The following is a 26,512-nucleotide window of genomic DNA, read 5'->3' as shown; positions in this document are numbered from 1 at the left end:
TGCAGGGCTCCCATAGGTACCATTGTTTTATTAACCTCCCTGAGGTCCTGAAGGAGTCTCCATTTCCCTGATTTCTTTTTGATCACAAATATGGGCGTATTCCAGGGGGCGGTAGATGGTTCAAGGTGTCCTTGGGCCAACTGTTCCTGTACCAACAGTAAGGCTGCCTCAACCTTTTCTTGAGATAGGGGCCACTGGTCTATCCACACTGGGTCATTGGATTTCCAGGTTATTTTTTCAGCATGGAGTGCAGGGGGAGCGGTGGCCCTTAGGAAAAAGACTGAGCAGGAGCAATGAGGTTTTGGTCCTCTCCAAGGCCCCGTCTGTCTGTCTTATGCTTAGGGGTGACAGGCTGCTTTATCCCTTGTTCCTTTTTTCCTAAGCCTTTTCCTGGCAGGAATTCTGATTTTAGCATCATTTTAGTAACAGCTTCATTAGGGCTCATCATAATAACCCCCATTTGAGTCAAAATATCTCTTCCCCAAAGATTAATAGGTAGACCTTCTACAACAAAAGGCGTAACAGTTCCTGTATTGCCCTCCTTATCTCTCCATTGTAAGACTTTTGAGCTCTGGAGAGTATTTTGGCTCTGTCCTATACCTTGCAGGTGAGTGGTTGTAGCCTGTAATGGCCAACTCTGTGGCCAGTGGGCTTTGGAAAGCACAGTGGTGTCTGCTCCTGTATCCAGCAAACCAAGGAAGGATTTTTTATCAAGCCATAATTGTAAAGTGGGTCTGGTTTCTGTTAAATTTTGGATCCAGTATATCTCTGAAGATCCTATAAAAAAGCATTTTGCTTTTTTATAAAACTGTTGTTGAATAAGTTTTACACTTAATACACATATTTGCCATAGCTGTAATATACTGTATTTATACATTATTGTACACTTTACCCGTTTGAGTACCTGTTAGGCAGCTTCTTTAATCTTTTTATTGGAAATTGGCTCATTGTTTTTGTAAGAATTTTACCTATTGGCTCAAAGTCTCCCATAAGAATATTATAACTAGGGCTTTAACCATTGTATATCTAAAAGTTTGTAAGCTATCCTCCTTTTAAGTTGTAAGTCTGCCTAGCAGATAGGAAAATGGAAAAAAGGAATCATTTTAACTAATGATCGACATGTAGAAGAATAAAAATAGATCCACATCTATCTCCATGTAAAAAACTCAAATTTAAATGAGTCAAAGGCCTCAACATATAAAAATTATATTGAACCTCACAGAGAAAAAATTAGAAGTACACTTTGCCACATCTTAAACACAGCCTCAGTGGCACAAACTTTGGGAGAAACAATAAATTATATCTCCTGAATTGAGAAACTTTTGTATGACAAACATAGTATCAGCCTATAGAATGGGAAAAGATTTTTACTTATCATAAACCCATTTCAAAAATATATGAATAACTCAGGAAATTAGTTATTAAAAAATAATCCAATAAAAATATTTGTTACAGACATAAACTGAAAACTCTCAACAGACAAACTTAATGACTGAGAGACATTTAAAAAAATGCTCAAACATAACATCCTTTAGCCATTAGAGAAATGCAAATCAAAACTCTGAGATTTCATCTTATCCTTGTAAAAATGACCAAGACTAAAAATTACTACTTATGCTTAAGAAAATGTGGGTAAAGACAAAACTCCATTGCTGGAAGTACAAACTAGCACAGCCGCTTTTGGATCATAGTATGGTTATTTTTTAAAATTAGGCAGATATCTACCTTGAAACTCAGCAATACCCCTTTTGGGCTTAAATACAATAGTTTTTCAACCATACCATAAGGACATGTGCTCAGCTATGCTTACAGCAGAATTACTTTATAATAGTCAGAATCGGAAAATAACCCAAATGTATCTCTTTTACACCTAGGATGAGATATCATCCTTTTCAATAGCCATAAATATCATAAAATATCTTGGAGTAACTCTAAGCAAGCAGGACAGAAGTTTGGGTCCTGTCATCTCTGCTTGTGAAGGGGTAAATGTTTTTTTTTTATTATTTTTAACCATTATTACTTGTTAGAGTATAACTCTGGCCCTTGATAAATTTAGTAAGAGGCCCGAGTCTCAGCAGTCCACCCAGAAGCAACACATGGCAGCAGGAAAGGACCACAAGCTGAGATAACTCGACTCCCACCCAAGAGCGGGCCATACAAATGGAAAAACTTGTATGATAAGAACTTTAACTCTTAAGAAAAAATTAAGACATTAGAAAATAAAAAGATCTCCTATTTTCTTGGGAAAGTAGAAGAAACACAGCAAAAATGACAATCTCACTGAAAGCAATCTACAGATTCAGTGTAAATGTCCATTAAAAATTATAGCAACATTTCTCACAGAACTCACAAAAACTTAGGATAGCCAAAACAATCTTAAAATCCTGTACAATCAAGGAACTTCAGAACACATTACAATCTCTGACTTTAAACTTTACCACAGAGCCACAGTACTAAAATCAATCCACCTTGGATACAAATTCACCTGCCTACAAACAGCAGATTTTTGACAAAGAAGCAACATCGTGAAAAGGAAAAGAAGCATTTTAACCTGCTTATCTCAGAGGCTACCTTATTTTAAACCTGTCCTTTTTCCTTCAGCTGAAGCTGCGCCGCACGGCAGGGGGTGGGACACAGGCTCACTTTGCCTGTTAGTGTTAGACTGCCTTCCCGAGCTCTGGCGGGCAGATTTTTAACTATCTTTTTTTATTTTAACTTGTAAATCATAAGATTAGGAGTTTTTGAATCCTCTCCTCTGTTCTATGGACTGTGTGAGGTTAAATTTGCTCTCTAAACTTACTCTTGCTTCTGCTTGCCTTTTACCCGCAGGTGAGTTAGGTTAGCTGACTGTGCGCACATGGCTCCTCGCAAAAATCATTTTTTCTTTACCTTTTTTACTCATTTAGCATGCAATAAAAGTTGCAATTCTACATCTATCACGCTTACTGATTCTCAATAACTCTGCCATTGTTCCTGCTCCATTCTTACTCCCTTTAGTTACCAACATATATAACTGAATACTTTCCTTATCCCCATTATAACTTATTTACAAAGTTTTACTCCCTATTTAACTTTTGTCCCGCTTTTCTACATTTCTTTCTCTATGCTACATCTCTAATAAGAGCCCAGTAACTGAGGACAGCCTCCAGCATGGGGTCTCCATTTTTTAACATTTTACTAAGATCTTTCCCTACCTTGTCCCATGTCTGGGGGTGAATTCCTGGGCTGGTTAAAATTAACCAGGGGCATTTTTCATCTATAAAACAAAAGAATTCAGCTAAATCTCTCTTTTTTAACTCTTACTCCTCTCTCCCTAAGTGACTGTTGAAATTCCTCTATGAATTTCTCTTCCTTTGAAAGCGATTGTCCCATGTCCTATAGATGACAACGAACCTGCGCCTACCTCCGTCCTGCAGACCTGTCCAAGTTTCACACCTGGTCAGGACCTTATTTTCCTTCGTCCCAGGACTCTGCCTCATCGTCCTGTTAGATAGCCGTACTTCAGGGTCCCTGTTCAGGCACCACTGTAACCCCGCCAGCAGGGTCAGCTATTCAGGGTCCTCTGAAGGAGCGCTAACCTGCAAGACATGAGCTGAAAAGAGGAAGGAGACCAAGCAAGATTCTATTGTCAAGGTCTCCGTTTATTGGGGTGAAAGTTACAGCTTATAAACCCTTGAATGGGGTGGAGGTAGGTAGGCAAGAACTCTGCCGGGGTAACTGAAGGTCATTAGCCAGCACCTGGTGTAAGCCGAAGCATGTGATCCATTAACACTGGAGTAAGGGGTGGTTCAGTTAACAGATGTGATCCATTAGCATTGGAATAAGGGGTGGGTTCCGTTAACAGATAGCTCTCAAGATAGTTGGGATGAGGGGTGGGATCTCCATAAACATCCTTAGAGCAATGACCTCTACTATCCCTGTAAGGACGATGGTCCCTGACAAATCTATCCTTAGGAAAATGGTCCCTGACAGTTAACAACATAGGATAACCAGGAGTTCCAGAACAACCGGGACTACAGAAACTCTGGTTCAAAGAAGACAGGCAGATCAGAATAGGGGCTCAGTTGGTGGAGGACTTTCCTAGGGTAGACAAAGCTCCAGGCTCCATTTCAGCACCATAAAAACATGCCTTGGGGCCGGGCGGTGGTGGGCACGCCTTTAATCCCAGCACTCGGGAGGCAGAGGCAGGCGGATCTCTGTGAGTTCGAGGCCAGCCTGGTCTACAAGAGCTAGTTCCAGGACAGGCTCTAAAAAAGCTGCAGAGAAACCCTGTCTCGAAAAACCAAAAAAAAAAAAAAATGCCTTGGCATACAGGAAGAAAGAAATATCAGAGCTTGAAGGTGAGCCTTAGTTGCATGGTGAGTTAGAGGCCAGACTGGGCTATCACTCACATCCTGCTAGATTAGGGTTCATCAGGCAATGAACGACAGTGTGGGTCTTTTCCACTTCCACCCCAAATAGGATTCATATTCCCTGACTTTGACCACCTTGCCCTGAGGATCTGTTGGAGGCTCCAGCATGTGAAGTCCCCCAATCCCACTCGTCTTGACTCCAAAAGGGTTTTTGCCACTTTGATCCTGGGGTTGTACCTTGACCTCAAGCAAGCAAGAGCTATAGCTCTTGGCCTGCAGACCAGACCCTGGGCAACTACAGGGAATGTGCTTCATGGACAGCCCCTTCCATGGAGTTCTAGATGCACACGTATTTTTTTCATTTCAGAGCTCCTAGTGGTTGTGGCTTCTCTAGCAGCAGCTCTCCCAGCTTCCCACTGGTGATACTGCCCCACCCCCATGCAATGAGCCTGTTAACTACTAACCATCCAGCAGCTGCCCTCCACAGGGCCATATTGCTGTGCCATATCCAAGGTTCTTGAGCCTTTTTGTGTGGGGAGAGTTGTTTTTGTTTTTGCCTTGGCCTGGGCACTGGGGAGCAGGTGCCTACCCAGGTTCTGCTGCTTGCTTCTCAAGATATCCACAAGCACTTTGGGAAAACTCTATTTTTCTGTAAAGGACATTTGCACGTGGGGACCCTGGGCCACCCAGGACCCTCTGGACCTCCTTCCCCAGCAAAGAGCCTGGGCAATTTGCACGATTCTGAGGACCTCCCCCTTAACGTTTTTTGAGGAATTTTTCAAAAACCTCTCTTTGTAGCTGTTTTAAATTTTTCTTTTTCTTTTTCTATTTCTTTTTCTTTTTCTATTTATTTGCATGTTAAAGTTAAATATCGCAGGGTCCACATGATATTTTCTACAAGAGTCCTGGCCAGTTCTCTTCCATGACTGAGTTTCAAGTGGTGTCAGCAGCACACTCCAAAATCATTCCCTGTAGGCAGAGTTTTGTGTCCCTAATGCCAGCTCTCAAATCAGGACATGAGACTAATATAACTTAAATTAACCCATTTCTGATCCTCTGCCTGTTGCCACTTGACTCATGGCATTTACCTGTTCTCCTGCATGTCTTGCTTCCTGTCCATCTGGTTGGCGACTCCACCTTTCTTCTTCTCAGTGTCCTCTGTGTCTGACTGTCCCACCTATACCTTCTGCCTATCTAGTGGTTGTTTAGCTTTTTATGCAGCCAATAAGAAGGTGCTTTGGAAAAGACACATTACACGGTGTACAAAAATATTATTCCACAACACTTGCACAGAGGGACAGAAACTGCCCAACGTGACAGCAGCTTCCCTGACCTGGGACTGCTTTCTAAATTATTCTTCTCTAATTATCTTTTCATATCCAATAGAGGCATCTCCTTTTCGCATTTTGGTTTTGTATAAACAAACCAGTTTGAGAGTGTAGATGGCACAACGATTAAAGGCACTGACAACCTGAGTTTGAGTCCTCAGGCCCCACGTAATGGAAGGAGAGAACCAAGTCATATGTACTGTGGTTCACGGACCGACATACAAAACAACTTAAATTGTAACAAATTTGTTTTAAAAAATTGTATTGTTAGCCTGACCAGTGATGGTACATACCCCAGCACTCAGAAGGCACAGGCATGTAGATGTTTGTGAGTTGCAGGCCTGCCTGGTCTATATAAGCCAGTTCCAGGCCAGCCAGAGCTGTACAATGAGACCCTGTCTCAAAAAACCAATGTAGCAAAACCCACCAATTTGACAACCAACTGTCTGCCTCTCAGGGTGTCCAGCCCTGACCCCACCAGAGCACCCTCCCTGCTTCACGGTCCTTGCTTTCACTGTGCCACCATGCCATGTCTCCAAGACTGCCAACCCTACCACCCTGCCCCTGCCCCCAGGTGACACTCCTCATTATCCACTCAGGAGCTGCTTCCCAGGGCTTCCTCTATGTGTCCTCACCACTGGACTGCTCTGGCCATGGCTATCCCTAATACACCACAGAAGAAGCTAATGGCCAAGGGTGAGTGTTGCTTTGTCTACTGTCTGGATATAAGGTGGAGCATCTCCCAGACTTCCCTAGAGAGAAGGTGCCCTGAAGTGGTCGGGGAAGTCTTCATGGAATCCATGGCAGGGAGCTTTTAGTGACCCACAGCTGCTGACACCAAAACCTCACACCACAGCCACATCCTGCCAGAGCCTTATGGCTCTCTCCATGCTGTAAGGACCATCATGACTCATCACTCTCTACTGTGTTGGGAATTCATGAAACAGTGACAGCAGACTACTCCTGGTAAACAGGAGTGTCTCCCTGGTCCACATTTATCATGCAGGGTGGAGGTGCTGTGGAGCCCTCAGACTTATCTTATGCTGTAAGACCTGGCATGCTCCTGTCCTCACCCCTGGAGTCTGGGACAATAGGATGGGTGTTCAACCTTGCAGAAGAAATGGGGAGTCTCACATGACCTCATGGGTGTCAACTCTGTATCATGCAATGTTTGCATTACCACACACTCATGTGGTCCCTGAGAATGAGTTAGAAGGTGGAGGTGCAGGCTGTTCATTCCAGCACTCAAGATGTGATGATAGCAGGAGCAGGAAGTTGATGCTAGGCTGTGCTACACAGCAAGACCTGCCCCCTACAATTAAATTGTGATAAATACACATTTAACTATCACCTACTTGTTAAAGGAACCCTTCAGTGTCATCAAAACATTCATATTCACCTGGGTGTTGGTGATGCAAGCCTTCAATCCTAGTACTCAGGAGGCAGAGTCAGGCAGATCTCTGAGTTCTAGGCCAACCTGGTCAATATCATGAGTTACAGTTCAGCCAGTGCTACAGAGAGGGAAGAAAAACATTCATATTGGGCTGGAAAGAAAGCTCCCTGATTAAGAGCACTGACTGCTCTTCCAGAGGACCCAGCTTCAACTCTCAGCATGCACATGGCAGCTAACAACTGTCTATAACTCCAAGACCCACACACAGTCATACACACAGGTAAAACACAAAAACACAGAAATTAAGCAAAAATAAATTATTTTTAAAAATTATTCATATTGATAAGATAGAGAGAAAGCTCAGTGGTTAAGAGCAATGGCTGCTCTTGCAGAGGAGCCAGGTTTAGTTTCCAGCACCTACATGGAGGCTCATACACATTTAATGCCATTTCCAGGGGATCCAACTCTCTCTTCTGCTTTCCATGGATACTAAGGAAACATGATGTCCACATTCAGGCTCTCTCTCTCTCTCTCTCTCTCTCTCTCTCTCTCTCTCTCTCTCTCTCTCTCTCTCTCTCTCTCTCTGTGTGTGTGTGTGTGTTCATAGTGGGCCAGAAATGTGGTTCGTCAGGTAAAGGTATTTGCCAAAAAAGCTGGTACTTAAGTGTAATGTCCAGGATCCACGTAGTGGAATCAGAACCAACTGACTCACACAAGTCCTCTGACCTCCACATGCATATAATCGCAGACACTCCACACAGAAAACAATGTAACGTTAACTTAAAAGTTCACGGCTATCTTGGACTGCACGCTGAGTTCTAGTCCACTTTAATATATGTATGGACATATATGTCCAACCATCACCATGATCTCTCTTCAGAGTTCTTCCAATTTGTAGATGCACCCCCAACTCCTCGTCAGCTATTAGCCACTGTCTGCTGTGGAATATTTATTTATACTGTGTGAAAATGTGTCACCATGGCTGTTTTAATATAGAGCTGAATGGCCAATAGCTAGGCTGGAAGAGGTTAGGTGAGACTTCTGGGGACAGAGAGGGAAGAGGAAACATGAGGTTGCCAGCCATAGGTGGATAAAACAGCATGAGCAGTATAGAAAGATTGGCAACTAGTCACATGATTGTTGTGATCTAGCTGCCCTCACTCCCCCTGACCGACAGCAGAACTTCCTTGTGGTCCGTAATTGACAAGGATGTTTGTGTTCTTTCTGGCTGGTGATTTTCCACAGAAGCAGTACAGATATAAAAGGCTTTAGCGGGGGCAAAATAAAGGTTGCTGTTCTTCCACCTGAAAAAAAACCTCTGTGTCTCAATCCCAGCTTCCCCTGCCAGTCTTGGCATCCAGGCTGCCCTGGCTGCAGCAAAATGAAGGTTTCACAGAGATCTGGAAAGTGGGGATTCATGAACAGGGTCGCTCAGTCCACTGGCTAAATCAAGGAGCATATTGGGACGGTAAGGTGGTTTTTTTTTTCATCCCCAGAGATACTCTGAGGGACATCCTCCAAAAGACTTGCAAGTCTAAAGAAGAGGTGGGTGGGTGAATTGAAGGCCTCAAAAAGTATCTGAATCACTTAAAGCAACAAGGCACATAAGTAACAAGACAGCCAAAGATTTTGTACAAACAATAGCTCAAGTTAGCCCCTGGTTTATTATGGGAGGGGGTTTAAATATTTCAGACTAGGAACAAGCCAAGTAAGATTAAAAGGAGTATGTGTTTTTTCATTCCCAGAGATGCCCAAATTCCCTAAAAGATTGTTAAAGTGGGGCCCCTTCAATGGTTCCGGAGCAGTGCAGTGAGTCTGTATCTGTGAGTTTTGCTCTGCTCCATGCAGCAGTTTGGACCCAGAGAGAGCACATCTGGGGCCAGAAGGCAGCTGGAGCAGAGCTTTGATAGGTGGCTGCGATGAAAGGCATGTTGCCATGACCCAGTCAGTGCCCGGCCTGAGGGGTGCTGCAGCAGAGTCAGGAGTATCAGCAAATATGGCAACAAGTGCTGGACCATAGAAGATTGGCAGAAGAGAGACCTTGGAATATTGCTATCTCTGCCACTGCAGATACTGCTGCCATAATTGCTCTTTAGACTGTGAACCAGCTGACTGAAAGAGTCAGCAATGCTTTGGACATTCAAAATGACCAGTGGCTCTGGTTCAGGAAGAAGTGGACTATCTTTGGACTTTTCAACAGTTAATCATGTTATGTGCATTACTCCTGGTACTGTATTGCATGCTTCTGCTACTGTTATGGAACTCAAATGTCATATGAGAGGGTTATGGAATATAGATTTTGCTAATTTTACGACCCAGTTAGTGCATGCTAGATTGTTGCAGCGCTTGTCTGGCTCATTGGTGCTGTCAGTCCTGTGGATACTTTGTTTAGTATCTTTAGTACTTTGTGTCTGGGTAGCCAAGGATGGGCAATACTTTGGGGGCAGGATGCCACCTAAGACAGGGAATATTAGAGGGATATTCCCCACGACAGGAAAGGTATTCCACTTAAAGTAACAAGACAGGCACCATTTATTTTATAAAATAAAATGGGGGGAGTTGTGATCTAGCTGCCCTCATTCCCCCTGACCGACAGCAGAACTTCCTTGTGGTCTGTAATTGACAAGGATGTTTGTGTTCATTCTGGCCAGTGATTTTTCCACAGAAGCAGTGGAGGTATAAAAAGCTTTAGCTGGGGCAAAATAAAGGCTGCTGTTCTTCCACCTGAAAAGAAGCCTCTGTGTCTCAATCCCAGCAGCCCCTGCCAGTCTTGGCATCCAGTCTCCACATGGAACCTCCCATGCACTCCAGGGTGAGCAATTTGACCCTAGTGGATCTGTGGGTGTGGGAGCTCTGCTGTAGGGTTATCTCCTCAACATATAGTCTTCTCTTTGCCAAATCTCTGGAAGCTGGGGTGGCATTGACAGGGCAGGAAGCACCAGGCTGCAGCTCAGAATGAAGCCTAATGAAGGTAGCATGTTCTGGCTACTATTGTGTCCACTAGTGTTGTGGCAGAGGGCACCCAGACCACCAGTGTCTAGGATAATGGGACGAGTGCCAGGGAAGGCCATAGTGAGTGACTTTTTCTTGAAGGGGTGAGTCAGAAATGAACCTATATCTGGGCAGGCTTACAACCTCAGGTCCCTAAACCCTGAGCCTTTGGTGGCCTGGGAATATCTATCCATTCACCAGTCCAGGGTTCTTGCATGCTGGAGTGGGCATACTGAGTCCCCCCACAGTGTCAGAAACTCAAAAACTCACCCTCCCAGGGTCTTGTGTCCCCAAAGGCAGGGTATGTGGAGGCCCATAGTAGTGGCTCTGCTCTATCATGACAAAAGGTCAGAGAGTTTGATCACAATTTTGCTCCTTCAAGGTTTGCATCAGGATATTTGGCCTTAGGTGAAGTTCTATATATTGCCCAAATAACAGAATGTTTTGTCTAAGGTGTGGCTAATGGATGTTTTGCTCCAAATAGCAGGATGTTTGACCTAGGGCATTGCTGTTAGATGTTTTGAATATTAAGAAAATAATCAGTCTCTTTGTTCCTTATATAATGATTAAAAAATAAGTCTTTCACCCATCCCTTTGGCTTGGGGTATAAAAGGGCTATGAAAAATGAACTTGAGGCAGATTCAGTATTCATTGGAATGACCTCCTGACTCTGTCTTCAGTCTTTTGTCCGTTTCTTTCCTCAATCCACATTCCACTTTTCAGGAACATATGGACAAGTCGGCTGGACCATGACAAATGGCGCTGGGTGTTGCTGGGGTTGGAGCACAGGAGTAAAGTGATGGCCACCACAAATTAAAAGTGAGTGCGAGATAAAAATAAAGTGACAGTGTGGTGAGTGGCTCGGGAGTAAAGCTGTAAATATAGAGCAAAGGCTTTTATATTCTTGTTGGTTTTTGTGTATGGGTTGTATGTTTTGTTCCTATAACCAGAGATGTCATTGTAAATATATGTGCATTTATAATAATATTTCTATCATTGATCTTGTGTGTTGGCTACACTGTAAATGTTTTTGATATGCCCAAATTCTATATAAATTCTATGGTTATTGTATGGGCAGCAACTTCTCAAGGTCACAGATGTTGTGTAATGTGCTATGGGGAGGTCTACAAGCTCTATTTAAAGCTCTAAGACTGTTTGTTGCATAGCCTATATAGAGAAGGACAGGGACAAAGAGACTGAACTGCTTTTGGGGATGACTGTTAGAGCATGGCATTAGCCCTGCCCTTTGGGGTACCAGTTGTGCTGATGGGCAGCAAACCTCACCCGTAAGTCCAGCCCCATATCCATGCTGATATCTGCCTAAGGTGGGCATGGTGGTGAGACCAGAGCAGGAGCCAAAGCCCAGGACTGCAGGCAGAGTGAGACTAGAGGGGCACAGCCAGTACCCGGGATCCAGGTCTGGTGGGGGATTGTAGCATGCAGAGTGGGCCAATTCTACCTGCACATCTGTTGACTTCTCAGCGAGGCTTTGCTTAGCCCCTCCAATACACATGTGACAGTGTCCCAAGGAGCCTGAGCAAGCAGCGGGTCTATGTGGAGCTGGAGCCAAAGGGAACATGGCATCTCAGAGAGGGTTTCACCCCAACATCACTTGTGTGGAGGCTGAGAATCTCCTGCTAACCAGAGGAGTTGATGGCAGCTTTTTGACAAGGCCTAGTAAGAGTAACCCTGGAGATTTCACGTTGTCTGTTAGAAGAAATGGAGCCGTCAGTCACATCAAGGTTCAGTACACTGGGAACTACTATGACCTCTATGGTGGGAAGAAGTTTGCCACCTTGGCTGAACTGCTCCAGTATTACATGGAACATCACGAGCAGCTAAAAGAAAAGAATGGAGATGTTGTTGAGCTCAAGTACCCACTGAATTGTGCAGACCCAACCTCTAAAAGGTGGTTCCATGGTCCTTTGTCTGGAAAAGAAGCAGAGAAACTGCTAATGGAGAAGGGTAAGCGTGGCAGCTTTCTTGTTCGAGGGAGCGAGAGACACCCTGGTGACTTTGTTCTCTCTGTCATCACTGGTGATGACAAACGAAAGAGCAATGATGGCAGGTCCAAAGTGACCCACATTATTATCCGATGTCAGGAACTGAAATACGATGTTGGTGGAGGAGAGTATTTTGACTCTTTGACAGACTTGGTGGAGCATTACAAGAAGAACCCCATAGTGGTGACACTGGGCACAGTCCTGCAGCTGAAGCAGCCTCTCAACACAACTCGTATTAATGCTGCTGAAATTGAAAGCAGAGTTTGAGAGCTAAGCAAGGTAGCTGAGACCACAGGTACAGTCATACAGGGCTTTTGGGAAGAATTTGAGACACTACAGAAACAGGACTACAAATTTCTCTATAGCCAAAAAGAAGGACAAAGACAAGAAAATAAAAACAAAAATAGATACAAAAACATCCTGCCATTCGATCACAGTAGGGTTGTCCTGCACGATGCCGATCCCAATGAGCCCTTTTCTGATTACATCAATGCGAACATCATCAGGGGTGAATTTGAAACCAAGTGCCACAATTCAAAACCCAAAAAGAGCTACATTGCCACTCAAGGCTGCCTGCAGAACACGGTGAATGATTTCTGGAGGATGGTGTTCCAGGAGAACTCTCGAGTCATCAGCATGACCACAAAGGAGGTGGAGAGAGGGAAGAGCAAATGTGTCAAGTACTGGCCTGATGAGTATGCCCTCAAAGACTATGGTGTCATGCGTGTTAGGAACATCAAAGAAATTGCTGCTCATAACTACACCTTAAGAGAACTCAAGCTCTCCAAGGTTGGACAAGGAAACACAGAGATAACTGTCTGGCAGTACCATTTCCATACATGGCCCGACCATGGTGTGCCCAGTGACCCTGGAGGTGTGCTGAACTTCCTGGAGGAAGTCCACCACAAGCAGGAGAGCATCGTAGATGCAGGCCCTGTTGTAGTTCACTGCAATACTGGAATTGGCAGGACGGGAACATTCATTGCGATTGATATCCTTATTGACATCATTAGAGAGAAAGGTGTTGACCATGACATCGATATTTATAAAACCATTCAGATGGTGCGGTCCCAGAGGCCAGGAATGGTCCAGAAAGAAGCACAGTACTGGTTCATCTACATAGCTGTCCAGCATTACATCCAGAGTCTGCATCACATGATCAAGGAGGAACATAAAAGCAAAAGGAAAGGACACGAATATTACAATATTAAGAATTCCCTGGTGAACCAGACTCAGTGGCCAGAGCCCCATGGCACATTGCACTCAAACACCACCCAGTGCAGTAGTGAGGGATGTTCTGGGCTTGGAACATAGTTCATTACCATGTCCCATGAGCATTAGAAGATTCCCAAGAACACTGAATGACTCTAAGAAGGATGATAATGATGACAGTGGGCATAGCTCGCAGAGGAGGGACAGCATCTCCAACAGGGTTTTCTATGCAGAGTTCCAGGCACTGGTAAGACGTGTTGACTATATGGAGCACTCCATAAGCAGCATCATGTCCAAGCTTGATGCTGTGGTTGTCACACTTAAGACCATGGAAAATGTGTATAAACAGTCGAGGTAGATGTTAAGTTCTATTCTACCTTGGCAATTATATTCTCCATTTGGAGGACAAATCATCCCTCTACAAACTGAGTTAGCCCTAAGATAATCCCCTGGCCACTCATGACCAGCATAATTGATGTGAGCTGAGTTAACTTTAAAATGATGGGATGTATGTGACTTTTGACATAATGGTTTTACATTGTCCCATAGCCTTCCCTGCTATTTGAAAGTGGCAGTATCAGGGGAATGCAGAGCTTCGGTAAACGCTATCCACAAGTACCAGAGAGAGAGACAATGGACTAAATACAAACAGTTTAACTGAAGAAACCCTGTTAATGGAAATTGTAAAGAAGGGCAATTATCTAAGTTTTGCCTCAAAATGGTAAAAATTCCTTTGTTATTGCCTAATTCTAGTTGCTTCTTATTATAAGGAGGAGTTCAGATACCAGTTTTTGCCACAGTCTTACAAGTTCATCTCTGGCTGTGGTCTCAAGGAGATTTATTTACTTTTTTTTATTTTTATTTTTCCTGGAATAAAGTTTGCTTCTGGTTTACTAGACTTTGGTGGTTTTTTGTACAACCCCCTGTGGACCTAACATTTTGGTGACCCATACAGGGAAGCACAAACTTGGTTCTGGGGAGGGCACCCCAGTCTCTGGTCTCTGGTAAACTTTATTATTACTGTTTTTACCAATTGGTAAGTTTCTGGTTTTATCTGGTATCTGGACAATCTGCGGGCTCAAGAATGTCTAGTAGACATGCTTCTAATCTCAGAGCCTGAGGGAAATGGGGGTTGTTCCAGTTCCTCCTCTGGCCATTGGGACTGATAAGATCTCATGTGACACAACATGCAGCAATGTCTTGTCAAATCTGTTTGTCATGTTCTGTTTAATTGTCATATTATCTTGAAAATTGTCTACTGTCAGGCTCATGTGGTGGCTGTTATTAAATTCCTGTCTACCATGGGCTAAGGTACTTCTGCACCTCAGATCCTTTTAGATCCTATGCTCCCACTTCCAGGATTTCAGGAATTTAACAGTAGATTTTGCCAGCCTTCCCTGTCCTCTTTGCCTCGGGAGTCCAGGCTTCAGTGGGCACCTGTCTGTGCTAGCACTGCTGTTAGCCAGGGAGAGGACCGCCCCTCCCCTGCAGGTGCTGTAGTTCCAGACTGGCTTGTCAAGGAGAAGCCAGGAGGACAGAGGCAAGCAGAGGTAACTGCAAGACCAGGTAGCAAGGATGGCCACTGTTGGCCACTTGTCCTGGAAAATAATTGGTTTTATTCTCACAAAATATCACATGTTCCAAAGCTAGAGTGGAGCAGCAGTGGGACCAGAGCCATCAGGAAAGGAGGAGCTGATGCAGAGGTCATAGAGGGGTGCTGCATACTGGCTTGCTTTCTCTGTGGTGACATAAAACTAGTCAGTATACCCCTAGTAAAGCTTGGCTAACTGACTGCTGAGATCTTGCTTTCCCTGCCTTCTTATTTTTTAAATCAGCTGAAAAAGATTCATTCCTGTAACTGTCTAGCCTGGCCCAGCATAGACCAGCAGGACCCAATTATGTCACAACCTCACCCATGGCCCCTCTTTTCCCTCCACTCTACAATCCCTTCCTGATCCCTTTTCCCCTCACCTCCTAGGCCCAGCACTTCAGCCTCTGATAAAGACTGTCCTGGGAAGAACAGAACCACCTCCTCTGGGAGACCCTCTGGCCCTCTTATGCTCAACCCCTGGATGGCCCCTGGGCTCTGGGAACTCTCCCATTGGACTGCCCCAGCTCTACAGACACAGCCTGCTTCTCCCCTTCACCTGTACCTCACTTCCCAGCTCTGCTTCATATAAACACTCAAAGATCTCTGCAACCTTTGTCTGTTCTCCTTTGCTCCTTGTCTGCCCTTCAGATGCTCTGCTGCACCCTCTGCTCACAGCAGGACCCCAATATGGCCCTTCTCATGAATCCAGCAACCCACAGCAGCCCAGGTCATGGGGCCACCAGCAGCTTGGGCCCAAGACTCAGGGCTCCTTCCTCCTTAAATGGTCACTCCAGGCTGAGACAGGCTGGCCTGCTGCTGGGTCCTTCTGCCCCTAGGCCTCAGTGCCTCTGAGCATTCCTGGGCCCTGCCCCTCACTGCAAACCAGCAGCAGCTGCTGCCGTACTTTTGCTCTGCCTCTTCAGTCACAGCTGCCCCATTGGAGCAGCCAAGTCTTACTGGGTTCTGGTGTACCATGCAGCTTTCCTCCCAGGACTGGAGATGTCTGCATGCTTGGCTTGTGGCTGCAGCTGGACATGGATGTAGCACCTGAGTGTTGCACAGGCCGACTTCACACTGCTCAGGAGATGCTCCTGCCCCTCAGTTGCTGGGATGACGTCTGTGCTACCATGCTGGCTAGAAAATAGGTTCAGTCAAAGACGGGGATGTGAGGTTCTGGGACTTCAACAGCACGGGCACCAAAGTTGAGTGCCAAGACATCTTGGGCTACGTCTAACAGTGGGGGTCTCCACGAATACTCTGTCATCCTCAGGAAATGGCTATGTTAATAAAACTAGGCAGTAAGCAAACCTGTCAGAGGTTACAAACAAGACTGCCAGGCTGGGGCCACTCAGTGGCAGAGTGTTCGCTTGGCATTGTGAGGGCCCAAGCTCTATCTCTGCCATCACAGAAAACAACACATCTGCTGGTGATGACCTAGCATATGTGAGGACCTGGGCTCCATCCTCAGGACTAAACCCCAACACCACAAATGATCACTGCCAACACTGAGTTACTGAGAACAATTCTCTTGACCCTTATGGTGCAAGGAAAGAAGCAACTCTCCCAAGTTGTCCTTTACCTCTACATGCCCCCTCCACACACACAGTAACTAAGGAAAACAAGAAGCAGGGCAGTTGCCAGTGCACCCCTTTAAACCTACCACATGGGAGGCAGAGGCAGGTGAATCTCTGAGTTTGAGGTCAGTCTGCTCTATAGAGTGAGTTCTGGGACACCAGAACCAGTGCTGCACAGAAATCCTGTTTCACAAACAAAACAAAACAAATTGGGTCTGAGGAGCACTTGCTGCTCTTCCAGGAGATCTGAGTATGTTTCCCAAGATCCACACTGGGAGGTTCACCAGGTTTCCCCATGGAAATTCTATAGGTGTCCCTGTGCCACTGGCACACATCCACCATAGGGACTGCAGCTTTCTATGCAGATCTGACCTCCAGACCAGCACCTTCAAGTGGCCTGTTCTGCATCTAATCAAAGGTGAGTTTTTAAGGGCCTCACCTGCCAGGAGGAAGGGAGTATCACTTAGAATAGAGACTGGAGGAGGCTGTTCTTTGCATACAGAATGCAAGGTAAGTCCAGAGGTCCTACTTAGTATCTCTGGCCAAGGGGTGGTGTGAGTGTGTATGGCTTCAAAAAGTCCCATACTGTATAACTGTTATTTTAAAATATTAACCAGATTCTAATTCTGCTTCTGTAATCTCACTTATCCTTGCTTGCTCTAAAAAAACAAAACAGGATAATATCTCACCTAGCAAAAATGCCCCAGGAGTTGAGACAATTGAGGCTTGATGCAGCAGCTCTCAGATAGTCAAAGAAGAGGCTTGTGGCAATGTTACTATAAAGAAACTTGTATTGTTTTTCAATCTTTTAACTTAAAGGAAGATTTGTCTGCTGGTCTCACTGAGGGTCACACAAGGGTGATGGGTGCAAGGGCCAACTGTCAGAGGGTGACAGAGCAAGACTGCCATAGGTGATACCTGGAGGACCAGTGGACTGAGGGAGTCTGCAGAGAAATAGAGAGACCCTAGAGGGCACGATTCTGCTGTGGCAACGGATGCTGGGCCCTGGGGTCTTGATTGCTAGTTCTGCAGGAGTCTGAAGAGTAACAACCTGTTTACTTCTCAGGAAGGCCAGTTCCTGTGGGTTGGGAGGGGGAAAACCTTTTCAAAAAGAATACAATGAAACATTTAGTTAGAACTCTCTCCCAAAGCCTGCTTAACAAACATCCTAGAAAACTGCTGAGAGGGTTTAAGAGTAAATGGATCCAAAACATTATAATTAAATTTACCTTAATTTTACCAGTTGTAGTCAAAAGAAAAAATAAAACTTAGAGAAAATATAGTGGAGAGCTCTGCCTCTATGGAGGGAAAGAAAAGAGAGGGACCACAGAAGCTAGAATGGTCTGGTTTTTTGTTTCAGGTACTTGAGGCCCTCCTGTCTTCCCCATACCCCATACCCTGCCCACACCCCACCCACACTCCCTGGACCCCACACCCCCACACCTGCTCAGATAAACTTGCTGATCTCCTCCCACAGACTCTCCAGAGTGGATCTACCCACACTGGCCCAGAAGTTAGGCGTTGGAGATGTAACGTCCCCATGCCTTGTGCATGAGGATGCCACTGCCATCTCCAGCCATGGGAATCCTCACTTGCTTGCTAGTGCTATGCATAGTGGTTGGAGCCAGACCTGCCTCCCAACCTCCTAGCACAGAGAAGAGACTTGTGAGGAAACTACCAGGTATGGACTGACTCAATGTGCCTGGCTGCAGGGTGGGATATGTGTGGGGTGATGATGGTGGCCATCAGTAGCTTTGGAAATGGCAAATAGCCCCTGAGTGAGTAGGGGATGTCAGGTTGTGAGTAGCACCATGGGGAGCAGTGGGTTCGGTTCTTCTCCCAAATCCACAGATTGCTGTGTGTCAGTGTATGAGGTATCTGGAGTCTCAGGACCTCTACCCAAGTGTGAGGCACCCCATAGAATGGATCGCAGTGACAGGGAGCCTCAGGCTCCTCAGCCTAAGCAGTCAGAGTGCCACTTGCTGGGTTTCCATGATTCCTATTGTTGACAAAATAATGCCTGTTGTTGATTTCCAAGGTCACCAGGACAGTTCTTGCTCATCTTAAGCTAAAATGAAGGCTAGAGTTTGAGAGTAGGCAGGAGGACTCCAGCCAAAGCTCAGCTTTTGTCACCCAGTGTCTCACATGATATGGTGACAACTTCAGGTCTTCCACTGCTCTCTTTGCTTCTAGTTGTCTTGAGGGGTTGTCTTTCAGAGGCATACCTCTGTAGACCGCACTCTGGGAGGTGAGGGGCACTTGTCCCAGAATCCCAGCTCAGCTACACAGACTGGCTGGCCAACAAAGTCTGATGGGACACTGAATTCCATCAAACAAAGCCAGAGTCTGAGGTTTTCCCTCCCCAATGTAAATATATGTGTACAGATTCTTTCTAACCTCTGCTTCCTGCCCACTGTGCCTGGGTATGGCATGGTAATGCAGGCCAATGGCCTGATGGTGCCATACAGTGCATGGTGAGCTGGTGCGCCACTGGAGCAGATGTCCCAACAGTCAGTCCTTTGAACCTTGGCTTTTGTACCCTGGTGGCACAGCTCGGCCTCCCTCTCCTCCACCCAGTTGATGGCAGCTCAGCTCAGCCTCCCAGAAAAGTGCAAGTGGGGGCAAGTACCTCAAGTACCTTTCTACCTCAGCAGCTGGGGTCTCCTGGAATTTTTTCCTTTCTCTAGCTGTGGAGCCTATCTTGAAGATCAAGTTGGGCTTGAACTCACAGAAATTTACCTGCCTCTGCCTCCCAAGTGCTGGGATTAAAGGCATGAGCCACAACTGCCTGGCCTGGAACTTTTTTTGGTGAATGGAAGAGGACTGGAAGGTTGAGTGTGCATGTCATTCAGCTGGTATGACAGCAGTTGTCAGGAAATCAGCTCTCTCTTTGAGCACCAGCTTGCACATTAGTGCTTCCCCAGGAGCCAAATGGCCAGTGACAGGGGACCATATTAATTTTGGGAGAAGATATTATTCCCTGTGTCTGGTGTCAGTGACCTCATGTCCAGGGGAAATCACAGACCCTCTTTGTGCTCCAGCCAATGAAGGTGGATTGGTGGGAAATGTGATAGTCCTGGCAATGAAAATACAAACACATGGCTGACTCTCTCTGGGAACATAAATCACCAAGCATGAGCTGGCACGACCTAAGGGTTCTGGAGCAGGGCTAGGCCCCAACCACACTGGCCACCCCTGGTAGGCAGGGCAATCTGGGTTCTGTGTTCTCAGTAGGGGTAGAGAGTAGCCTGCAGTGGTTTTCAAGTTTCCTAATTAATTTCCTGTCAATACAGTTCCTCATGTTGTGGTGAACCCCAACCATCAAATTATTTTTGTTGCTACTTCTTAACTGTAATTTGCTAGTGTTATAAATTGTAATCTAAAATATCTGTTTTCGAAGGTCTCAAGGCTGATGGGGGTGTGAGGGCTTCATTAGACCATGATCGGATACTACCTCCTCAGCATATACCATATTCTGTGTTGTCTCAAGCCACATCCTACACTGTGTTTCCCTTCTTACCTCCATAAATCACAACACAAGCCCCTGTAGGTCCTGTGACACTGGAATGGGATCACAGGGTTGGATTTGCTATTGCCCGAGGCCCCCAAAGTCCAGGTATCTGGGCTGTGCTGGCTCCTAGTGGACAGGATGGGTGGATACATTAAATGTCAGCTCATCTGATTCAGGGCCATTTCCTTTCCCCACCCCATATATCCAGGCATTTGCCTCTCCATTCTGTGGAATGCTGTGTCTTTCCCCAGTCACTCTCCTGATGATAGTACTTGTGTGAACAGCTTGACCTTTTGTCTTGCCCAGACTAAACCACAACTGTTGGTTTTGGGTCATGTTTGCCCTGAGGCCACTGACTAGGCAGTTTCTGGTCTTCTGTGGTACCTCAGGAAGCTTCCAGCTTTGGATTGCCTCAGTAGCACATGGCAGCAGGAGAACTGGAGGCCAGAATAGAAAATCCCTTACTGTGAGGCCCACTTAGGGACAAACAAAATCTGCCTGGCTCCATGGGACACAAGCTTCATGGATACTTTTGAGGACAGTCCCTCTGGCTGTTAGAATCTTGGTGGGATGACTCTGGGATGGGATGGTACTGGTACTGGTTTGGTTTGGTTTAAGTGGACATTTGAGCACCGAATGTAGGCTTTGCATCTGTAGAATGGCAAGTGTCATAATAACCAGTCCATCTGAATCTAAGGAAGGAGGTCTGATCAGCAGGACTACCTGCCCCTGTCCTGGGCCCCGAGCATATCTGTGCCTGTGATGGGCATTGTTAGGTCCTAGCAGGGAGATCTAGGTGTGATAAGCAGCTGGTGGTGTGTCCCTAGGTGTGATGCCTTTGGGTCTCCTCATGAGCTGGGCACCATCTGAGTAGGGAAGAGGTGTATGGCTACCTGAGTCTAACCACCCAAGAACTCCACTTTCTTAACTCTCATGATGGGTAACTGTCTCCACTTGGCTGTGGTTCTAGCTCCAGTTGGCTCACATGGCCCCTCTGACATCCCCTAGCCAAAGCATGGTCCTCATTTGTGAAATGGGGATCCCAGGTGTAGGCGTTTAAAGCTTCAGACATTCCAGGAAGGTGCTGTACCATAGAGCTGCCCCCACCCTTCTTGACATTTTTAGATCTTTCAGCTACTAGGAGTGCTGCTGTGCATCAGGGCACACAGATGTGAGTCCATTCCACCTTGACTAGAGGTCAGAGAGTTTGAGCTTGTTTTGCTTTTTCAAAGTTGTTAACAACAAGTGACTACAAAACAAGAGGTCCTGACCTAGAGTGGTTAATTTGTATTTTAAGTACAGAGGTGTATCAGCTTCATCTTGACCAAAGATCAGAGGTGCTCTGTTTATTTGTTTTATCATGTTGATGAAGTCTGTTGCCTCCCCCTTTCCCTCTTTGGAGTGGAAAATAAAGGGGTGGTTCAGTATTCACTAAATTTCCCTCCTGATGCTGTTCTGTGTTTTGTCTTTTATTTCTCTCTTATCTCTGTTTCTTTTTGCTTAATAATTCTAATCATCACGCTCCTACCCTGGAATGTGTGAATCCAATCTAGGCTGGTCCTAAGCAGCTGTGTCTCCTCCATAGCATCCTTGGAAGACAGCTTCCTCCTCCAGGACAGTGACGGAAACCTTAACACACACCCCTGACAGAGTTGAGATACTGACACCCCTGGGCTCCTACTGAAATTGTCTGCCACTCCTGGTTTGAACACTATCTGGCAGAACCCCAAGCCCCAGGAGCATGCCCCTCACTTGCCTGCCACAGCTTTGCTAGTTTGCAAAGTATGGGCCTTCAGCATGCTACTTTGAAGAATCAGTTTCACAGCTTTCCATTTCATCCACAGAGGTCCCAGGCCCTGAGCCTAGGCAGCAAGAGCAAGTGGTCTTTAGCTTCGGGGACACCATGGAGGTGATCTGCTCTCTGCCTGGAGATGCCTGCACAGGCTGCACTGTCTGGTCTAAGAATGTCACAGAACTGGTAGCTTCCCACCACATCCTGGTGGGGCACCAGAGGTTACAAGTGCTTAACGTCTCACATGATGATGCCGGGGTCTACATGTGCCAGCAGCAGCTCACTCAGGATGTCCTGTGTCCACTTCACTGTACATGTGACAGGTAAGTTCTTGGTGGCTGGGGCTCACAAATGTGTTGAGCAGCTAGGGAGGTCAGGGCAGTCCTAGGCAGCATGGCTCCAGTATCCCTGGCTCAAGTGTGCTGCTGTCTGTAGTTCCCCACATCAGAGTGGGTACCCCCAATTTGTGCTATTTGAATGAATGGCCTTACAAAGGCAGGGAGCAGTGGTCCCTAAAGATGGAGAGCAGTGTACTCTGAAAATAGGGAGCAGCAGGTCTCTGGATGTAGGAGTGTCACAGGATCCCTGCTTGTTTACAACTACTGCAGATGCTCCATCCTCAGGAGATGATGAAGATGGCGAGAACGTGGCTGAAGACAAAGGTAAGATCAGAGCCTAGGCATACTGAGCTGGTCAGGATCAGGCTGCTTTCTTCCTGTAGTCTTGTTGTTAAAGGGCACTGCTATAGGCAGACAGTGTCCCAGGGGCAGTGAGGGGGCAGGGCTGCTTGGCAGGGATTTTGGTAAGGATTCTGGTGGGAAGGATCATCACAGGTGTGAGTAAACCAGGCAAGGCGCTCAAGTTGCCACTGATGAGTACTTAGATCCAGAGATTCATGTTGTCTGGGTTTCTTTCCTGCCCAGTTCCCACAATTGTTAAGTCCCAAAGAAATCAAATAGAGGTCTACATTAGTTATAAATGAATTGGCCCATTAGCTCAGGCTTCTTATTGACTATTTTTTACATTTCCTTTTCTTTTTCTTTTTTATTTATTTATTGTGTATACAATATGTTGTCTACATGCAGGCCAGAAGAGGGCACCAGACCTCATTACAGATGGTTGTGAGCCACCATGTGGTTGCTGGAATTGAACTCAGGACCTTTGGAAGAGCAGGCAATGCTCTTAACCGCTGAGCCATCTCTCCAGCCCCTTATTAACTCTTATAACTTATATTAGCCCACTATTCTTATCTGTGTTAGCCACATGGCTCAGTACCTTTTACGGTGAGACATTCACATCTTGCTTCTCCTGTGGCAGGGCCAGGACTGCAGAAAGAGCTTTCCTCTTCCCAGAATTCTGTTCTCATTGTCACACCTCTACTTCTTATCCAGTTGTCCTGCCTATACTTCCGGCATGGCTAATGGCCAATCAGCGTTTTATTAAAATGCATTTGACAGCGTAGAAACCATTGTGCCACAGTAGATTCACAGGACTAGTGGCTGTTGCTACAGACCAGCAGGAGGGGAGCAGTGCCATGCTGAGGCATACATTATAAAGGGGGCATCATAGATTTGGTGTGAGTATATGAGGGTACATGGCAGTGCCCATGTTATGGCCTAGAACCATTTAGAGAGAGAGAGAGAGAGAGAGAGAGAGAACATCATGGGTCCAGACATTGTATGTGGCAGTAGTTATGACTCTGAGACTAGGCTGGTGTTAAATGAGTCCTCAGACCACCTGGAACCTTCTGGGGTAGAGTGGACAAGGGGTTGAGGGGAATCAGAGAGAGAAACTTAATGGGAAAACAGGGTAATGAGTCTTATGAGTGTGTGCAGGTGAAGAGAGCAAGTATAGGGATTTGTTTGAGGTTTCAAAACCCTCATAGAAGCCGGGCGGTGGTGGCGCACGCCTTTAATCCCAGCACTCGGGAGGCAGAGGCAGACGGATCTCTGTGAGTTCGAGGCCAGCCTAGTCTACAAGAGCTAGTTCCAGGACAGGCTCTAAAAAAGCTGCAGAGAAACCCTGTCTCGAAAAACCAAAAAAAAAAAAAAAACCCTCATAGAAATGGATTTAGATTCTAGTGCTGAAGCCAAAAAAAGGTAGTAGTTCTGAGAAGTGGGTCAGCTTCTCATTTTCCCTTTCAACTTTGGCTATCAGGTTGTTCAGAGCAAAATTTCTAACCCAGTTGGTCTCTAGCTTCTGCCCCAACAATTACCAATGTGTTTGCCCTAATTTCCTATTTTCTTCTGTCATCCTGGCCTTCCCAGGTTGTATTCTTTGTTTTTGCACCATAAAGGCTTAGGTAAGGTGCCTGAATGGTCACCTTCTTGACCTTACCTGGCATTAGGCAGCATTAAATCGCTGTAGTCTCCCATTGTGTCACTCTTCTCTCAAGCCTACTGACCAAATTCGGAGCCTGGAGGGGCAGTTCTCCAGTGTCTGCACACTTTTCTCCTACTTTATATTTCAAATGGCAGTTCCTCCTCCCAGAGATACATAGGGCTCTCCGGTTGAGTCACAATGGAAGACCCTGCCCCTGCCTTTGTTATCTTTTTCGGAAATTTGTTGCCTCCATCAGCTTCCTTATGAGTCCACGCAATATGGTATCCTGTTGCTGATTGTTTTTGCTCTACTCTTTGGGAGCCCACCACCCAGCTCCCAAATAAACACATGGAAACTTATGACTATCTGGCCTTAACTTGGCTTATTTCTAGCCAACTTTTCTTAACTTAAATTATCCCATCTACCCTTTGCTTCTGGGGTTTTATCTTTTTCTATTATACATACCTTTCTTTACTTCTTACTCTGTGGCTGACTGTGTAGCTGGATGACTGGGCCTTTGCATCTTCCTTTATCTTGTTCCTTCTTAAGCTTTCTTCTTCTATTTATCTGCTCTGCCTGTGAGCCCTGCCTATTTTCCTCTCTTGTCCTGCTATTCATCATTTAGCTCTTTATTAGACCAGGCAGAGTAACACAGCTTCACCAAGTTATGCAAATATAACATAAAAGGGTGAAACACATCTTTGCATCATGAAATAGTTGTTCCACAACATATAAAAATGTAATACATCTTCAATTGATATTCCAGAACAGCATCCTCCACCCAGCCAAGAGGAAGGAGGGAACTCAGTAGAGGGGAAGCATGACCTGAAGGGTACCTGCCTTCACTGGGCACTATACAGGCTATCTCAGGTTTGGTGTACTGGTGGAATGACCTGGCCTAGTTGCCTCCCAGGATCTACATCTTACTGGGTTCTGCTTGCTTTGTACCTACACCTGTGAGACTGCCTCAGATGGAGAGAAGAGACTGAGAGTGGGACATCTGTGGATGCAGTGTTCAGACAGAGCAAAGGAGGCTCAATACAGATGAGGGATGAGGCTTGAGGGTGTGTTGGTAGGGGAGCTTTGCAAGGCTGTACTGATTATGCTGTCATGAGCACTTCTGCCATCAGGGGCCCCTTACTGGACTCGGCCAGACCGTATGGATATGAAACTGCTGGCTGTGCCAGCCACCAGCACTGTGCGCTTCCACTGTGCAGCTGCTGGCAACCCCACCCCCTCCATCTCCTGGCTGAAGAATGGCAAGGAATTCCGAGGGGAGCATCGCATGGGGGGCATCAAGGTAAGTCTGGGAAAGGGCCTGGGTACAGAGGGTATAACCCATATCATTTGTCGTAGACCAGCCTCGACAAAAATACCTCTTTCCAGGATAGGGGCATGAGATTGTAGAAATAGAAGTGAAATGAAAAGTAATAAAACTGAAACCATAACAAGTACCAGGAGGGCATTGCAGTGGATACTGAAATTTTCCCTGTTTAGTTTTCCTTATATGTTTATATCCAAATACAAAAGAAGAAGTCAACAAAAGAAATCTTTAACTTGATACAAAGTACAGGTAAAACAGTTAATTACTTTAACACTTTGAGGTGTCAAGTCATTAGCATTTTCTTGTTTAAGTAGTGAAGCCACTCTAGACCAAGTAACCTGAAAGCAGTCACTTCCTAGGTAAACTTATATTACAAAAGAAAGAGCAGAAGTGTGTTTGCCTAGCCTAACTATCTGTCAGGATGAAAACAGGCTCACAGTTTTGGGCATCCACAGTCACTCACCTACTAACTTTACCTGCAGCTTAGGCACCGGCATTGGAGCCTGGTCATGGAGAGTGTGGTGCCTTCTGATAGCGGCTACTACACCTGCGTGGTTCAGAACAAGTTTGGTAGCATCCAGCAGACTTACACACTGGATGTACTGGGTAAGAGCCAGGCTGGGTGACTAAAGCATGTCAGCCTCAGGCCATTGGACCCCCTGCACCTGACCTGTCTGTGTCTTACAGAGCGCTTCCCACATTGGCCCATTTTGCATGCTGGGCTGCCAGAAAACCAGACAGCCACTCCAGGAAGCAATGTAGAGTTCCACTGCAAGGTCTACAGTGATGCCCAACCACACATCCAGTGGCTGAAGCATGTTGAGGTGAATGGCAGCAAGACAGGCCCGGATGTCACCGTACTCAAGGTGGGCTCTGTTGTTGGCAGCTGGTTGGGTGGATGGGTTAGCTGGAAGTGCCTTGGCCCTGGTCCTTAAGTCCCTCTTTGACTGAGGAATACCTTGGGACTGGGACCCACCTGTTGGAGTTTCTGGGAAGGGGCACCTGAGTCTCAGAACTTAGTACCTGTTCTGAGCTCCAGGCAGGCTCTGTGTTACTTCTGCCCTCCCATAGGACTTGTTTCCCTCTTTGCTCTGAGGCTTGGACCTACAGAAGGTTTCT

At 46.0% G+C, this 26,512-nt stretch overlaps 2 protein-coding genes across 2 annotated transcripts in view; both read left to right on the top strand.

The window, feature by feature from the left end:
• Positions 1 to 11,641: 11,641 nt before the first annotated feature.
• On the top strand, positions 11,642 to 13,637 carry LOC119805816 (tyrosine-protein phosphatase non-receptor type 11-like). Its single transcript, XM_038317617.1, is given in 2 exon segments — positions 11,642 to 13,300; positions 13,302 to 13,637. Coding segments are annotated over 2 exon segments (1,995 nt in total).
• Positions 13,638 to 20,891: 7,254 nt separating this feature from the next.
• The window catches only part of LOC119805815 (fibroblast growth factor receptor 3-like), a 56,819-nt gene continuing 51,198 nt past the window's right edge, over positions 20,892 to 26,512 (top strand). Inside the window, 7 exon segments of the mRNA XM_042054404.1 lie at positions 20,892 to 20,895; positions 21,800 to 22,047; positions 22,049 to 22,070; positions 22,356 to 22,409; positions 25,185 to 25,369; positions 25,876 to 25,999; positions 26,081 to 26,259. Coding sequence (XP_041910338.1) covers positions 20,892 to 20,895; positions 21,800 to 22,047; positions 22,049 to 22,070; positions 22,356 to 22,409; positions 25,185 to 25,369; positions 25,876 to 25,999; positions 26,081 to 26,259 — 816 coding nt within the window.

This window comes from Arvicola amphibius, unplaced genomic scaffold (genome assembly GCF_903992535.2).
Source record: "Arvicola amphibius unplaced genomic scaffold, mArvAmp1.2, whole genome shotgun sequence".
Lineage (NCBI taxonomy): Eukaryota > Metazoa > Chordata > Mammalia > Rodentia > Cricetidae > Arvicola > Arvicola amphibius.
Note: the sequence above shows the minus strand (reverse complement) of the source record. Positions and strands in the feature narration are given on the sequence as shown.